The 18,809-nt window shown below is 43.8% G+C and overlaps 1 protein-coding gene across 1 annotated transcript in view; it reads left to right on the top strand.

Annotated features, from left to right (window-relative positions):
* hectd2 (HECT domain containing 2) overlaps positions 1-18,809 on the top strand; it is a 40,325-nt gene that overhangs the window by 6,653 nt on the left and 14,863 nt on the right. The window contains exons 8-15 of the mRNA XM_080834048.1: positions 1,442-1,551; positions 3,160-3,308; positions 4,177-4,300; positions 5,364-5,460; positions 6,994-7,101; positions 7,598-7,730; positions 9,591-9,679; positions 12,635-12,793. Coding sequence (XP_080690174.1) covers positions 1,442-1,551; positions 3,160-3,308; positions 4,177-4,300; positions 5,364-5,460; positions 6,994-7,101; positions 7,598-7,730; positions 9,591-9,679; positions 12,635-12,793 — 969 coding nt within the window. The remainder of the gene's footprint in view (positions 1-1,441; positions 1,552-3,159; positions 3,309-4,176; positions 4,301-5,363; positions 5,461-6,993; positions 7,102-7,597; positions 7,731-9,590; positions 9,680-12,634; positions 12,794-18,809) is intronic.

Here is an 18,809-nt window from a genome sequence, read left to right as displayed (position 1 = left end):
ACCTCTGTCGATTTCAGAATATTTGTCTTCATTCATCATCTCTCTTTCTCTCCTGCTCTCTCCTCTCTCTGTCTCTTTCTTTCCCTTTCTCCTTCTCTCGTTCAGGCCCAGTCCTGACTTTGTGATGAGCTAGTGCACCTACACCATATCAAAACCAGATCTGCTCCAGACTTCTTTTGTACCTCTTTATCCCCCTTTCCCTCCATCTCACCTGCCTACCCCTCTCTCACATACCCCTCTCCCCCTCTCTCACCTTCCTCCCCCTCTCCCTCCTTCTCATCGCCCTCCCCCTCTCTCTCATACCCCTCTCCCCCTCTCTCACCTTCCTTCCCCCTCTCTCATCCCTCTCTCCCTTTCGCTCCTCTCCAGTCGTAGTGGTAATTTTCATGTCTGTCCTTAAAGGGAGCTTAAGGTGCTTCAGATGCGTGCGGCTCTGAGGCTGTGCACTGAACCCTGCCTCGTGCCTCGTGCCTCGTGCCTCCACTGCTAGGGTTCAGACTTAGACTGGCTCCGTTTCTGGGCTCCTGGTGAGCTCCCTGACCTACATTTGAGAGAGCGGCAGACGCAGCCGAGGAGGGGATCCAGGGCCAATTATCTATCTGCCCCTCCGTTAGTGTCAGTTAGCCTTCAGCCAGAGTTGTTTGCCTTTCAAACCCCCCCCCCCCCACACACACACACACACACACACACACACACATGTACACAGATATACACTTACACACAGAGATGTACACACACAATCTCAAGCACATACAGTACATACTCACACATTTACACAGAAATACACACACATACACACCCAGATACACAAACACACACAAACACACACACACACACACACACACACACACACACACACACACACACACAAGGCAGCAGGAACAGATGAGGTCATGCTGGAGTGGTAACGCTGGTTTCCGTGGCGATGCCAGCCTTTATTGGAAGTCAGACATCGTGTGCTCTCGCTCTCCTGACCAAACTTATATTTCCTTTTCTCTCTCTCTCCCTCCTTTCTCTCCCCCTCCCCCCTACTCTTTTTTTCTCCCTCCCTCCCTGTTTTTCTTTCCTCATCTCGGGTATATGTTTTTAATGACCTGTGCCAGTGTACCAGCACGGCCATATATGTCATCTCTGAACATTCAGACACTTAGACAGGCAGGATAGGAAAGCTCAATAAGTAGGATAATATTTCCTTCTTTTAATCCAGTCTTTGTCTCTTGTGGATCATATATTTGCATGTAAAACTATGGCCTCACTCTTTGTTAGAGCACCATACTATGTCATTATGGCAATGTCACGCATCATCCAGATGACTTGGCTGCCATCTTTTGTGGCGAAACCCACAGTTTATCAAGACGGCCACATCAGACTTGTTAACCTTGAACAAGGCGGATCCGTTCATCACTGCTTTAACCTTTTATTTCTCTCGTTGTTGTTGCAGAACCCGCAGTACACCAGCACTGCAACGTACGTCATCTTCGCACACTTACTGCGAAAGATCAGCTGCCTAGCAGAAGCTGACCACCATTTCCTCATGCACTGGTTCAAGAAGTGAGTCTGTCAGACCAACAATTCTTCCTCCTCCCTCTTGCCTCCTCCTCACTTTTCTTCTTTTCCTCTTTTCACCCTATGAGTCTCCTATCGTTTGCTGAACCCTTCACACATTCAGTCCCTCACTCCCTTACTCACTCAATCCCTCACGCACTCATTTACTTACTCACTTACTCACTCACTCACTCACTCACTCACTCACTCACTCACTCACTCCCTATCCTCGATGTATCACTCACTTACTCACTCTGCCTCTCATATTTGCATGACTTTCATAGCAGCCTGTTCTAAGTTATCCCGCAACCTCAATTTAATCTCAGTCATGTTCCTTTACGCTTTCATTTGAGTCTAGTGTTTTTAAAGTGGACCAGCGGCGTCTTGAGGTGACATAACGGTGGGTCTGAGAGTGACTTGTGTGGCGTGTGTGACTTGATGGAGCACAAAATGGCTGCCTCATTTTCACAACAAACCCGGTGTGCTCTCTCATTCACTCTTTCACTCTCATTCAGTTGAGCACATTTTTTATTTGATTTTTTTCCCCTAGCTTATAGCTAGCTTGGCTTTAAATTAAGTATGTCTTATGATGCCGACACCTCCCTTGAAACCCTTCACCACATCCAGGCTCTCTCGGGCACAATCAGTGACAGTATGTTGCACTAAGGCTTAAGTGTCACTGAGGCTGTGTGTGTTTGGAAGGAAGGCGCTCTGTTCCCGAGTGACTCGGTTTTGAAGAGGGATTAAAGGGGCTCCAGACTCTTCCTCTCCACTGTGTGTGTGTGTGTGTGTGTGTGTGTGTGTGTGTGTGTGTGTGTGTGTGTGGATGGGAATGGATGGGTGGGACGACAGGATGGCGGGCGGTTGTGTGTTTGTGAGAGTGTGTGTGTGAGTGCATGAGGACAGGCCGAGGCTGACGTGATCCCGGTCCTGCACACGCATTGTTTAAACATCTCCATTACATCTGTGCAAAGCTATGTCTGTCTCACTGTGTGCAGAACACAGCACACACACACACACTGACAAACACACACACACTCACTCACAAAAACACAGAGCACAGCCTACACTGTAAATGGATGGCTGTCAGACGTGCTAGAGAGAGCAAGCCCAGCTGGTGTGTGTGTGTGTGTGTGTCTGTGTCTGTGTCTGTATGGATGTGTGTTTGTGTAAGGGGGTTTGTGTGAGTGTCTGTACATATCTATCCCGTTTTGTGTGGCTGTCTTTCTGTGTTTGTGTCTATAAACACAATGTGTAATTGTGTGTGTGTGTGTGTGTGTGTGTGTGTGTGTGTGAGAGTTGTTGTTTACCATAGTTAAGCTTAAAGTGGATTGTTGTTTCCCTCCATCATTACGCCTGTTTGTAGATGTGTATGTAATGTGGACTCCATCTTGAGTTAACTGTCTGTAGATGCACTATCGCATATCTTATGTATCTCTGCAGATGTGTCTATAAAGTGGACTTTATCTTGAATTCATCTGTGTAGAAAAGGAGTCAAATCATGAATGAATCATCTATAGATGTGTAAACAAAGTGGGTGTGAACTGTGTCTTTACATAACCGTCTGTAGATGTGTATGAAATGTGGATCTTCCCTGCTCTTCCTCTTCCTCAGGCTCTCTCCGAAGCGCTTCAAGCAGCTGGTGGAGCGTCTGCAGCTCTTCATCAGCACACGGCTCTTCCCCGCCCGGCCCGAGGAGCTGCCGCCCATGGCCAAGTGCTCCTGGTGGATCCCCTCTGCCACCAAGGTGCTCTCCCTGCTCAGTGAGTGACCCCCTCATAGCTTCCTCCCTTCTCCTCTCTCTCAGTGGAAAACCTGTTTTCAGAGGCTGTGTTTATGTTTTGTTCAAGTTATAATGGACAAGACTTTATGTTATATAGATATAAAACACTGTATATTTTCGTACTAATCGCATCAATAAGAACATCAATAATGCATGGGGAAGAAACAAAAACTATGATGTACTGGCTTTTAGCGATGAATTACATGCTTTCATCTCAACAATTCACAGTACAATCATCTATTTCACTTTCATCCATTTCTGTGCTTGGCTATGACACTACTGGGGCTCTACTGAATTACAGGTGTTCTACTGAATTAGCTGTATTATAAAATGTGTCTACATTGTTCGCCCATTTTCCGTTTCCCAGATTCCATATTGGCTTAGCTCTGAAGCCCTTGCTACCTTGATGTGTTTACTTCTCCTTCGGTGTTTGTCTCTCTATGTCTGGTCTGGTCTGGTTTGGTCTGGTATAAAAGAGATATTTCATGTCTGTGACAGATCTGACTAAGCGGAGATGAAACAAGATCCGAGACTATAAAGATCCTCCCCTTTCCAGTGGTGTTCAAAATGAGAGGCGACTAGCCAGATTTATGAGACAAATGTATCCTATTTCTTCTTCAGTCTGAATATGCTGTCATCTGGTCATATTTTATATAACCATCACAAAGTGTCGTCTCTTCTCAAACAACTAACTCGTTTAGTAGAATCGTGTCTGATAAACAATAAAGAGTGACAATCTCTTAAAACAACTGCAACAACATCAGTATGATCAATTATTTAAATCTCAACCATATTGAGCATCAAATAATGCCTCTTATCTGACCTATGACCTGACCTCCTCTTGTTAGACGCGGCCAACAGCATCGCCACGGCAGCCATCCTCCCTTTTACCGACTTCTATAACCTCACCCTGGACCACACCGACTTCATGGAGGACTTCCGTACCTGGCAGACACACGGCAACTCCAACAGGTAACGTCAGCAATAACCTGTCAGCGATAACACACCATGATACACACACACACACACACACACACTCACACACACACACACACACACACACACACACACACACACACACACACACACACACACACACACACACACACACACACACACACACACACACACACACACACACCTACACTATATTCAGTGTAGATGATTATATTCACCACAGAGAATACATATAATTCTATTATCACCGTCTGAGCCTCTTGGTAATGTTAAGCCTTAAGTGTGATCTAAACTACCACCATGCTCAGGTTCCATGGAGATCTTCTGTAGGTAAAAAAAACCTTCAGCCAAACATTGCCCAGGGCACAAATCTCTCTGTGTCTGAACTCCAGTTAAAGGCAAACCCCCGTTTCTCCATTTGATAGCTCTATCTGTTTAGAGCTCTTTTTTTCTACCACAGTGTCTACCAAGTCACTGTCCAAGTTGCCACTTCATAATTCTGTGTGCGGAGCCGAATAAACACTGAATGTCTCTCTGGTATTTGCTTTGAAGCTAACAGTACCATGTCATGGTTATTGTTTTGTAGTGAGTGAACCATTTCCAGCCTCTTTCATGGCTCCTTCAAAGCTCCTCACTGCATTTCATACCCGCCCTGTTACAGCTGCGTTCGATGCAGGGCTGCCTGCTCCAATCTAAAATCCAGACAGAGGTGGATGCTAGAAGCTTCCACCTGATACAGGCAACCCGACTCTCCTCTGAGACTCGGTCCTGAAATGTAGCCAATTGGGCCTTGAGTTCAGGGGGTGTTCTTTTTTACCAATGTCTTCAATGATTCAAATTCTGATAGTTGTCTTCGTCTGAGCCAATTAGGTCTGGAGTCCACTGGTTGTTGTTTTTGTGCATTTTCAACTTACAGATGTCTTTATTAGGCTCAGTTTTTGCAAGTTCATGAGTCCATGAGTTCTTCTTATCGATGTCTTTTGGTTCACCCTCTGCTAGTAACCCTTTCCCTGCTTGGATGGTTCCTAACAAATGAGGCCTCAATTTCATGTGCTGTTTTTGTCACCGATGACATAAGGTTCACCTTCTGCCAGTTTCCCTTCATCCTTTCTGCCGTGGTGAAGAAAGCCATCCTCCAGAGGGACTCCGAGCAGCAGATGATCAGCATGGCCAGGGTGAGGGGTCATAGTTCAAACGTCACACATGTACTTCCACCCTGACCTCACCTATACAGCCACACCTACAGAAAACAAAAGCTGATAGGACACACATCAAACAGATCAAAACTATTCCGTTTTATTTATTTGTATAGCACCAATAACAATTTAAATTGTCCCAAGGCACTTAACAGAGCCCAAGGCCCGAACCCTGTAGAGCAAGCATGTAGGCCACCAGTCTACAGAAGCAGACCAATCTGCTAGCTCCTGGCCCCGCTCAGTGTGTTGTCTACTTGAATGACTCACAGTGAGTTATAGAGGCTAGGAGAAGGATGGAGAGACTACCTTCCAACAGAGACATGTGCAATTATTTAACTTTCAGCTGCTGAGTGAATGACACCCCCCCATACACACTCACACACACACACACACACTCCCCTTTCTCAACAACTGTTAGAAAAGCTGCAGCTTGTTTGCAAATAGAGCTTGGGAATTTCCTGAGGATAGAGTGACTGCTTTTTCTGCTGCAATCGCCAGGGGACTGTTGAGGGGTATTTACATAAAAAGCTCTCAAGTCCCCAAAAATACACACGCACACACACTCACACAATTATGTACACACAAACATACAGCCACACACACATAGACATATACATACATCAACACACACACACATGGTTACAGGTTCACACACACATTTAAACACACTCTGATGAGGACATAGGTCTGTATACATCCTCTCTGTCCTTCACATACACACGCACACACACACACACATACACACACACACACACACACACACGCACACACACACACACACACACACACACACACACACACACACACACACACACACACACACACTTGCACACACACACACACACAAACACATACCCACTTGCACACACACTCACACACACACACACACACACACACACACACAGATACACACTGCAGCAGACACAAACAAACACTGTCACAATCACACATAGCAAAATGGCGCTCAAACCACTGGAACATAAACAGGGTGTAGCGTGAGAATGGGGCGCCTGATAAGACCCGTCTGTGTGTTCTCTCCCTCTCCACTCTGTTTCTCTCTTTCTCCATCTCTCCCCCTCTCTCTTTTTTCTCCCTTCCTGTATCTGTCTCTCTTTCTCTAAATGTTGCTCTTTAAATGTGCCTTTTCACTCTCTTTCACTCTCTCTCTCCTCATTTCTCCCTCTTTCCTTCTCACCTTTTTTCAATCTCTTCATCTCTATCATTACTTTTCTTTAACTTTGTCTTGCCTTGCCTCACACCCCTCTTTCTTCCATTCTCTGTTTCCCCCTGCTTTTTTCTCTTTCACTTTGCCTATTCCCTCTCTCCCTCCCTCTCTCTCCTGCAAATCTGTACATTTTCTATATGATACATTTCAGCTATTTCCCACTACCCCTCTCTTGATCTCTCTTTATCTTTTCTATCTTTCATTTTGCCTCTTCTTTCTTTCCCTGTCTGTCATTATATCTCTCCATCTATTCTCTCTCTCTAACTTTGCCTCTTCTCTCTGGACAGCAAACACTGGTGGATAAGGTCTCTCGCAGACAGAGAGTGGACATGAGCCTGCTCTTCCTCAACATTAAAGTCAGACGTCTGCAGCTGGTCAGCGACTCTCTGGATGAGGTAATGCCGTCCCGTCTCAACCCCCCAACAAAAAGAGAGTGAGAGAGAGAAAAAGAAGAACAAAATCTCTACTAACTTTTGTCTTAAAATATGCCAGAATTGTGTGATTAAGTGTAGGCTGATGGTGTTTACATCTCTGGAGCCACAGCATTGTTGATGTTATAGTCTTTTCACCAAAAAACAGTGCCTGAGCCTGAGCCTGTGTGTGTGTGTGTGTGTGTGTGTGTGTGTGTGTGTGTGTGTGTGTGTGTGTGTGTGTGTGTGTGTGCGCGTGTGGGTGTGTGTGTGTTTGCGCGCGTGTGTGTGTGTGTGATTTCCCAAGTCTGAGAGAACACTTTTCTTTTCTTTTTTTGCCAAGCCCATGTGCTGTACAGTCTGCTCCGGAAAGTTCTAAGTATGGGTACAGCCTAATTTGGAAAAATGGCTCCACCATAAATGTTCTCTCTCTCCCCGCTTTCCTTTCTTTTCCTTTTTTTTCCCCGTTTTGTCCTCAAAGCTCGCAAGAAAGCGGGCGGACCTGAAGAAAAAACTGAAAGTGACGTTTGTTGGCGAGGCGGGCCTGGACATGGGCGGCTTGACAAAGGAGTGGTTTCTCCTCCTGATTCGACAGATTTTTCACACAGACTACGGTGAGACGCAAAGCCCAAACAGAACCAACCTAGAACAGTCCCAACCAGTAATGAACTAAATAACCAGCTACTTTTCACGTTCAGTCATGACTATAGCAAAGAGATATGAGTTAAAGTTACTGAAATGTTGGCATCTGTTAATGGAGCAACAAGCAGAGCAATAAGCAATGAGCAAAGTCCGTCGTACATGAACTCCTCTTCTCTCCTCACACCTTATTCCATCCCACTGCCCATCCTTTTTCCTTCCTTTTTCTACATTTTTCTCCTTTTTTTACTGGCTACACTAGCCCCTTGGACTGCCTTTCCTTTATTTAAGTATTTATATCACTGTACACTATCCCCACACACACAAGCACAGGACTCTTTGCACTATCCACACATGCACAGGAACACTTTTGCACTACTTTCCACTACTTACAGCCCTGTCACATGTAAAGCACATTGTTATATGTATATGTTATATGTAAACACCCCACCCCCATGTGTACATGTTCTCCCTATGTGTATTGTTTTTGTATTTATTGTGATTTTTGTATTTATTGTTATTCATGTTTGTTTGTAAGTGTAAGCTACTGGATGACCTTAATTTCCCTCGGGATCAATAAAGTATCCATCTATCTATCTATCTATCTATCTATCTATCTATCTATCTATCTATCTATCAACTAAAGCTACCATGTGGCGTGTGAAGGCATCAGTGTTGGGAAAGTTCACTTTCAACATGAACTAGTTCAGTTCATAGTTCACACATTTTAAAATGAACTAGTTCAGGTTATAGTTCATAATTCAAAAAAATTGAACTAAGTTCACAGCTCCAAAAAATGAACTAGTTCAGTTCTTTTTTTCAATATGTTGCGAGCTAAAAAAAATATCTAAATCTCTATATGTCTGCAATACCGCTTTCGGCCTCTATGCAACTTTGTCGCTCTCACACTTGCCAGGCATTGACAGTAAAATAAAGCACACACAGCGATTTGAAACTGTTAAATTACTGGTAAATGTGTGTTTTTCACCTGGAAGTCTCTAGAAATCTGGCACCTTATTGAACGAAATTAAAAAGAGTGAACGTGCCGTTCACAGACACCAGAATGAACGCGTTCACAGTATCGTTCATCAGGCAATAATACAGAACGTTCAGTTCACGTTCGCCAAAATTATGAACGAGTTCAGGTACAACACTGGAAGGCATAATGCTGACCTATCCATGTTTGCGCTTATGCTTATGGTATTAGATTAGCAAAATGATTTTAGCTTTAGTCTTTGCTCTTTGCTCTTTGCTCTTTGCTCTTTGCTCTTTGCTCTTTGCTCTTTGCTCGTTGCCTTGCTTATTGCCTGTTGCCCGTCACTGAACTTAGGGCCTGAGGATTAAAATGCAAACTTAACTGCAAACCACAGTTGAGATCATTGGGAAGTTAGATGATTTTGTATGGACTAGGAACCCCCCATATCATTCAGTCCCCACTACAGAATATGTAATACTATAGAATATTTCCCTGAACACTTCCAGACCCTTCTGCATTTACTGTACAGCCATCTATACACAAAGGTCTGTGTAATCTAATGCTATGACAATAACTGATGGTGCTAATTTTACCTTTGCTACTGCAACTATACTATTCGTGCCGTATAGTATGAGTATTTAAGTAAGTAAGTAAGTATGAGTATTCCTGCAAGCAATTTTCTATTTGTTGAGATGACTTAGTCTGTCTGTAGTTTTTCTGATGGATGATATACGTGGGGTCATTAAATCTCCTGATAGCCTCTATGCATCTACATGTTACTGATTTGTGTTTGTGTATTCCTGGTTCTTCTACTCTTCCCACAATGTCCCACAAGTGACTTTCTGTACATCTTTTGCAGGTATGTTTACGTACATCAAGGAGTCCCAGTATCACTGGTTCAGCAGCTGGAACTGTGACAACTGCTCCGAGTTTCGCCTGGTTGGATCGGTATCCTTTCATTGCCATAAGCAGCTACACTTACACTCATCCATATAAGTCCGTCTGGTCACGTGTCCACTTGTATATAAGGAAAGAGTGTATTTATACGCTCAGAATAGAAAGTCATACGAGTGCATTGGGTGCTTAAAATAGCTCTTAAAGATATCATTTGAAACCATGACGGGGGAACCCGTAGCCGATATATACAATTATATCCCAGCAAGGCTCTCCGCATTCATGCACTTTTGGAAAGGCAGGTCTCCATGCAGTGTCTAGCTCCAGTCTTATTTTCCATTTTCAAGTAAGTCATTACACAAGCTGCATTTTTCAAAAGGACTTTTCATTTATAATTGATTTTATTTATAAACTCTTTTTATTACAGTAGGTACAATGTTAACTGCGTGCCCACATCATAAAGTCTATTGAGGAAATGACCGTTTCTGAAAGCAATTGAGAGAAATAAGAGTGGAGACAGTGGAGCCGTTCGCAGAAAAGGGCTTTAATTACCAGCAGGAAGAGCCTCATTAGTGATGGCCTGTGTTCCGCTGGCATGTGTCACTTCCTTTCTGAGGCGATGGCGCTGAGACGGGTCACACAAACATACACACACACACACACACACACACGCGGGCACGCTTGTACACAGAGATGTGCATATGCTTATGGACATACATACCAATACCCAAACATGCACACATGCATACACACACACACACACACACACACAAACACACCACACAAACACACACACACATATATGCATCTTTGAATCGCATCACACTCAGACTTGGTGGCAGCCAGCATGATATTGTCCTGCCCTCACCCCTCTCTGAATGCAGCCAACACACACACACACACACACACACACACACACACACACACACACACACACACACACACACACACACACACACACACACACACACACATACACACACACACACACATACACACACACACACACACACACACACACACACACACACACACACACACACACACACACACACACATCCCTTTCTGAATACAGCCCTCAGGTAATGGCAGTTCCACACTGCACATGGCTGAGATTACACACGCACTCTCTGTTACACACAAACACACCCACACTCACACAATCAGACACCCACACATACACAAATACAAACTCTCTCTCTCTCTCTCTCTCTCTCTCTCTCTCACACTCACACAGACACACTCACACAGACACACACACACACACACACACACACACACACGTGGCTGCCATTCCGCCCATCTGCCACTGACTAAGGGCCTAGCGGCCCCTCCAGAGGAACAGAGCCGGTCTGTTCCTGTGCACTCAGCTCAGCTCTGCCCGGCACCACAACAAACACTTAGCACCGGGGCCCCGCCAGACCAGAGGGGGAGGGGAGGAGAGGGGAGGGGGGGCGGGGGATAAGCCTGGCAAAAGGGGAGGGGGTTTGTTTTGTCTGGTTCAGAAAGATTGAGGCTGAGTCATTTCTGTTTTGTTTTTTTTCATCGGTGTCGTTGTTATTGTTTTTTTTTCTTCAAACGCATCATTCAAGTCCACGTGGAACCTTTCTGCCCCAGTCGCTCTCAGTCGCTGTGGCCAGCCTCCAAGCCTCCCACCCACCATCTCTTTCGTTTCTCTCAGCGGTTCTGGAACGGCCTCGACATCTATGGATCTGTATTTTCTCTCTCTTTCTTTCCTTCTTACTTTCCTCTCTCCCTCTCCCTGCCCGTCTCTCTTTTTCTCTCTCACACCCCCTCTCCCTCTTGCTCTCTCTGTCTCTAGCTCTCTCTCTCTCTTTCTTTTCTTCCTTCTCCCTCTCTTCCCCTTAGCTGGCTCATATGGACAGCACATGGCGGAGATCAGAAGGAGGAGGGGGAGAAGAAGGAGGAGGAGGAGGAGGAGGAGGAGGGGAGGATGTGTCTTTAGCAGCTGTTAGCACTCAGCACCAACGAGGCCCCCGCTTTTTCAGCACTCCCCTCAGATGTATATTACACCTGCCGGTGGAGTGGAGGGCCGTCTGTGGGTGATAGTGCTACAGAAATACCCCCTCAAGGGCCAACGCTAAAGTGTTACCTCCACCATGTTGCCCCTCTGACTATAACCCCCGCTTAAAACGTCAAGGGTGGTTGTATTTGAGTGAGGAGAGTAAAACGCTGCAACGTTACTAGAGTATCTATTAAAGATGTCGCTCTAACAAGGGAATATACGATGTACCTAAAATGTCAAGAGATGGAATACCGGCCACAAAAACGATATATTCACCACAAAAACGAGACCTCAAAGACAGGCAGGCCAGGACATTGTAATGGATATGCTACATGGTCAAATAGTCCTCCAGGGGGGGTGTGAGCAAGGAAATTATGCCTTTTGGATTCATAACAATTTTACACAAACCACTGAGATATAAAGGTTACACAGGGTAGTCTGTGGATAACGACACCAGACCACGGCTCACAGAACGCCTACGTCTCAGCCAGACTTGATTTGCTGCTGGCAGTGCAGTGACCAACGAACTCATCCCTCACACACTGATTTTGAAAGAATGAGAGAAGTGCAATCAATCTTTTAGCGGACGTGTTCTTTTGAAAGGTGTTGTTTTTAGGCAGAAGTTCTTATGGTCAGTGGTGATTGATGATGACACCTCTGGACACAGCTGTGCACACACACACACACACACACACACACACACACACACACATTCTCTCTCTGCCATACACACACACTTTCTCTTTCTCTCTCACACACACACACACACACACACACACAATCACACACTAGTACTCAAACACACACTCATGCCTTTACACACATATGCACTCACACACACACATTCACACACACACACACACACACACAGACACACATTAACACGCAAACTCACACACAGACACATACACACACATTGACATTTTACACGCATACACACACACAAACCACAAGACCTTGCCCTTAACTCTTTGTGTGTTCAGCTGATGGGCCTGGCCCTGTACAACAGCATTACGCTAGACATCCGCTTCCCCCTCTGCGTCTACAAGAAGCTTCTCAGCCCGCCCATCGTGCCCTGCGACCCGGACGCCCCCGTGGGCACGGCCCCTCTCACCCTGGATGACCTGCAGCAGATCATGCCGGTACGTGTGTGTGTGTGTGTGTGTGTGTGTGTGTGTGTGTGAGTGTGTGTGTGACTGACAAGAGGGGAGGACAGAGAGACAGAGTGAATATGGTTTAATGAGTATTTGTATCCCTGTCTGTGTGTGTGTTTTTGTGTGTGTAGAGGGGAAGACAGAAAGTGCATATATAGCTTAATGGGAGTCAAAATCTCTGTGTGAGTGTCTGTGTGTGTGTGTGTGTGGATGGATGGATGGGGGGGTGTGTCTATGTGAATGTGTAACTGTCTGGGACTGTATTTAAGGGTTTTGTGTGTCTGTCTGTAAGTGTGTTTGCTCACGCTTGGCCAGCCCAGCTGTTGCCAAAGTGATGAGTCACTTCATCTCTTCGCCAGATCTCATACAGCAAGGAGCTTTGTCATCCGGGCCAGATCCCAGACAGGGGCTTACTCCGATGTGGCCCGAAACTGGCCCAGAACTGAGCCTGAGGCCCACTCCTGTCTGGGGTACTTAGAGTAAAGCACTGGGAGACTTAAAGCAGCAGGAAGCAGTTTTGGTCTAAAACTAGCAAGGACTCGGGTCTGGATCACAAAACTACATAGTGTATAGTCTGGGTGGCTAACAGGAGTAACCGGCGTGTTTATTTGTTTATCACAAGACCATATACCATCAAAATGAATTGGTAACACTTTATAATAACCCTCCGTAATAAACCATTTATGAAGCATTTGTTCATAGTTTGTTTATCATTTACAAATCGTTACCCCAACATTTACAAACCTTAGTAATGTATTTGTAAATGAGTAGTAATGTATTTATGAACCTGTTTTCTAATGATCTATAAGAGTTTTTTATAAGGACATTAGTTAGCAATTTATAAATGAGTATTAATGTATTTACAAACATTTTTCAAATGCTTTTCTAATGATCTATAATATCATATATAAGGACATGAGTAAGCTGTTTTGAAATGAGTACAGATGTATTTATGAACATGTTTCAAATGATTTTCTAACGATCTAAAAGATCATTTATAAGGACATTAGTAAGCTATTTGTAAACGAGTAGTCATGTGTGTATGAACATTTTTCAAACCATTTTCTAATTATTTATAAGATCATCAATAAGGTATATAATAATGGTCTGCTCACATTTTGTAAATAATTTACAAATGATTAAGCAAGCAAGTTTCAATGAGTTAGTAATGCTTCATAATATCCTTTATAAGGTATGTGCTGATGGTCTGCTCACCATTTATGAGTCATCATGAATAATCTTTGTCATGCATAAGCTATCGTCCAATTCATACGTGAAATAATATATGTGAGCACATGTAACACCTTAGTTTATGCTTAATATAGGTTTTTAGAAACCATTTACTTACCATTAGTAACGTGTTTCGCATGGGTTGATATGAAGTGGGCACTGTCTATACTTTATACGCATTTACAAATGGCCAGTAACTGAGGAACATACTATAGAAACCATTTACTAACCATTAGTAAAGTGTTTTGCATGGGTTAATATAAAGTTGCCACTGTCTATACTTTATAAGCATTTACAAAAGGCCCGTTACTGAGGAACATACACTATAAAAACCATTTACTTATCATTAGTAAAGTGTTATGCATGGGTTGATATAAAGTTGAGACTGTCTATACTTTATAAGCATTTACAAATGGCCTGTTACTGAGGGACATACCATTAGTCAACACTTCTGCAGCAACAACTCCAAAAATGACCTCAAACGTTAGATGGTTAAACATATCAATGACAAAAACACACAACACAGCATCGAGGGAATGGAAATTGGAAAACATTTATTTAAAAAACTACACTAACAATAAATTCACATTTAAACATGCATTCTAATATGCTAAACACAACAGCAACAATGGAACTTTAAATAAGGGGATCAGCTAGTTTTTTTTTTAATTTATTGCCAAAAGTTTGCCAGACTCTTTATATGCTTTTAATTTGGTTACAATGCTTTCGTCCCCCTCTATGGCATCCTTACACCTCTGTGTAAAACTAGAGAGCTCCTCCGTGGAGGAAGAGTCGGAAGAAGAGTCGGATGACGCGTCGGAGGAATCAGGCCCTGACTTGGATGAAGCGCTTGAGTCGGTTTTCTGCGACTGACTTTTCTTCGCCTCTGGTGGACTGCCCTTGTCCTTTTTTCTTGCTGCTACAAACAGACAATGACAGAGGATGATTAGTGGAAAATATAGGCATGTGGGTGGCACACTAGTAAGTGTGATGGTCTTTGGAAGATAGTTTTCTGAGTTCAAACAAGAACAGGTCGATGCAAACGTACATGAGGAAATGACTAGTATGAAACCACTAGTGTCAATCAACAAAAACACGGAGAGTAATGCTAGCAGGAAAATACAATTATGCACTTACATCATCAGTAACGCATACGGCAACACAATGTTAACTTTATGTACTTAGCATTAGAGATTATAAGCACACGGTATTAGACCATGAGGGCACGTATGGGCTGGCACAAAAAGGTTTCAAGTTCCCAAGTGTATTGTCAAATATGGCAAATTGACTTACTCATAGCCAGTTGTTCCCTCAGGAAGTCGCTCTCAAATAGTCATGTCTTTCAGCATCTCCTGCTGCCAGTCCAATTTCTGCCTGGCCATCTCCAGCTCATGGCGCAGTCTAGTTGACGTCAATTGGGCATTAGGAGCGAGTGTGGTCCTAGCTAAATGTTTGGGGGAAAGAATACAACTTTTCAATAAAAATGTTCACACCGCTAATTTCCAATAATCAGGTTAATCATATGCAAATTCAGCGAGAAGGGAAATAGTTTTGTTAGTCTAAGGTGACTAGCTACGAAGTGTAACAGGTGGAACCAACCATAGGCAAGAGTTATATTAAATGAAATGTATTATTTAATTAAAGCTTCAAACAATTATTTCACACTGAAACACTTTCCACCCTGTTCATGACAATATTCTTAACACAGATACCTGTCCTACTCACCGGTGAGTTCTTCTAACTGAAACAAAAGGCACAATAACCAGAACACAAAATATCATTGCCCCGTACCAACATGCACTAAATCCACTGTGTGTTAATAACACTAGCAACATACATTCATAAATGCAATAAACGTATACACATAAATGCAACAAAAGAACGTTTTGTCCATTAAACACATTGCCCAATCAAAATTCAATGTTTTTCACATTCACTATGCTGTTCGTTGCACTGTACTGTTCAACGTTTAGTTCAAAATGGTTGAGCCACGGTCATCAAAGTGTATGGAAATGTTCCACAGATGCATATTACCGTCCCGGACACTTTGCAGCTCAACAACATCAATCAGTAGCGTGGGAGAGGGAGGGAGGGAGAGAGAGAGAGAGAGAGAGAGAGATAGCAAGTGTGCTCCACGCACATCAGGGGCTGTAGTGGTGGAAACGGCTAGCTGTCCTCGTTCGTTGGCGTGGTGTAGTCTCCGATGTTGGCGACGAGCTAGTTTCTAAATATTAATACACTTTGCTAGCTAGCGAGGACATTCCACCTCACACTACAACGTGCTATACTTCTTAGCAGTAACACCGGGCGATCTTCAGAGCTGGTGATGTGAATTCTTGCTTCCTCCACACGGCCACTCTACCGTAGTTCATCCGTAACACGGACACTAACAGACCTAACAAACTTGGAGTTAAACTTGCAATTAACTGACTTATCCTACCGTCACTCTTTCTCAATCACATGTGAGCTATCCGGGCGCCGCCATCTTCTCTCTTAACATTCTCCGTCTGCCCCTTGTCCCGCCCTCTCCGCTCACTCCATTGGCCAGTGCACCAACTTTCCAGTCACTGATTGGCTGGACCTATGGTCAAGTTCTGTGGTGCTATTGGGTGTGGAACAGAGATTGATATCCCAAAGTTATCGCAGGGGCCAATGGAGAGAGCGGAGAGGGCGGGACAAGGGGCAAACGGAGAATGTAATAGAGAAGATGGCGGCGCCCGGATAGCTCACATGTGATTGAGAAAGAGTGACGGTAGGATGAGTCAGTTAATTGCAAGTTTAGCTCGAAGTTTGTTAGGTCTGTTAGTGTCCGTGTTACGGATGTTACAGATGAACTACGGTAGAGTGGTCGTGTGGAGGAAGCAAGAATTTACATCACCAGCTCTGAAGATCGCCCGGTGTTACTGCTAAGAAGTATAGCACGTTGTAGTGTGAGGCGGAATGTCCTCGCTAGCTATCAAAGTGTATTAATATTTAGAAACTAGCTCGTCGCCAACATCGGAGACTACACCACGCCAACGAACGAGGACAGCTAGCCGTTTCCACCACTACAGCCCCTGATGTGCGTGGAGCACGCTTGCTCTCTCTCTCTCTCTCTCTCCCTCCCTCTCCCACGCTACTGATTGATGTTGTGGTAAGTAATACCCTCCCCGTTGTGACTCCACATCGTCAATGAGCTGCAAAGTGTCCGGGACGGTAATATGCATCTTGGGAACATTTCCATACACTTTGATGACCGTGGCTCAACCATTTTGAACTAAACGTTGAACAGAACAGTGCAACGAACAGCATAGTGAATGTGAAAAACATTGAATTTTGATTGTGTAATGTGTTTAATGGACAAAACGTTCTGTTGTTGCATTTATGTATATAAGTTTATTGCATTTATGAATGAATGTTGCTAGTGTTATTAACACACAGTGGATTTAGTGCATGTTGGTACGGGGCAATGATATTTTGTGTTCTGGTTATTGTGCCTTGTTTCAGTTAGAAGAACTCACCGGTGAGTAGGACAGGTATCTGTGTTAAGAATATTGTCATGAACAGGGTGGAAAGTGTTTCAGTGTGAAATAATTGTTTGAAGCTTTAATTAAATAATACATTTCATTTAATATAAATCTTTCCTATGGTTGGTTCCACCTGTTACACTTCGTAGCTAGTAACCTTAGACTAACAAAACTATTTCCCTTCTCGCTGAATTTGCATATGATTAACCTGATTATTGGAAATTAGCGGTGTGAACATTTTTATTGAAAAGTTGTATTCTTTCCCCCAAACATTTAGCTAGGACCACACTCGCTCCTAATGCCCAATTGACGTCAACTAGACTGCGCCATGAGCTGGAGATGGCCAGGCAGAAATTGGACTGGTAGCAGGAGATGCTGAAAGACATGACTATTTGAGAGCGACTTCCTGAGGGAACAACTGGCTATGAGTAAGTCAATTTGCCATATTTGACAATACACTTGGGAACTTGAAACCTTTTTGTGCCAGCCCATACGTGCCCTCATGGTCTAATACCGTGTGCTTATAATCTCTAATGCTAAGTACATAAAGTTAACATTGTGTTGCCGTATGCGTTACTGATGATGTAAGTGCATAATTGTATTTTCCTGCTAGCATTACTCTCCGTGTTTTTGTTGATTGACACTAGTGGTTTCATACTAGTCATTTCCTCACGTACGTTTGCATCGACCTGTTCTTGTTTGAACTCAGAAAACTATCTTCCAAAGACCATCACACTTACTAGTGTGCCACCCACATGCCTATATTTTCCACTAATCATCCTCTGTCATTGTCTGTTTGTAGCAGCAAGAAAAAAGGACAAGGGCAGTCCACCAGAGGCGAAGAAAAGTCAGTCGCAGAAAACCGACTCAAGCGCTTCATCCAAGTCAGGGCCTGATTCCTCCGACGCATCATCCGACTCTTCTTCCGACTCTTCCTCCACGGAGGAGCTCTCTAGTTTTACACAGAGGTGTAAGGATGCCATAGAGGGGGATGAAAGCATTGTAACCAAATTAAAAGCATATAAAGAGTCTGGCAAACTTTTGGCAATAAATAAAAAAAAAACTAGCTGATCCCCTTATTTAAAGTTCCATTGTTGCTGTTGTGTTTAGCATATTAGAATGCATGTTTAAATGTGAATTTATTGTTAGTGTAGTTTTTTAAATAAATGTTTTTCAATTTCCATTCCCTCGATGCTGTGTTGTGTGTTTTTGCCATTGATATGTTTAACAACCTAACGTTTGAGGTCATTTTTGGAGTTGTTGCTGCA

The sequence above is a fragment of the Sprattus sprattus genome, assembly GCF_963457725.1.
Source record: "Sprattus sprattus genome assembly, chromosome: 3".
Taxonomy (NCBI): domain Eukaryota; kingdom Metazoa; phylum Chordata; class Actinopteri; order Clupeiformes; family Clupeidae; genus Sprattus; species Sprattus sprattus.
Note: the sequence above shows the minus strand (reverse complement) of the source record. Positions and strands in the feature narration are given on the sequence as shown.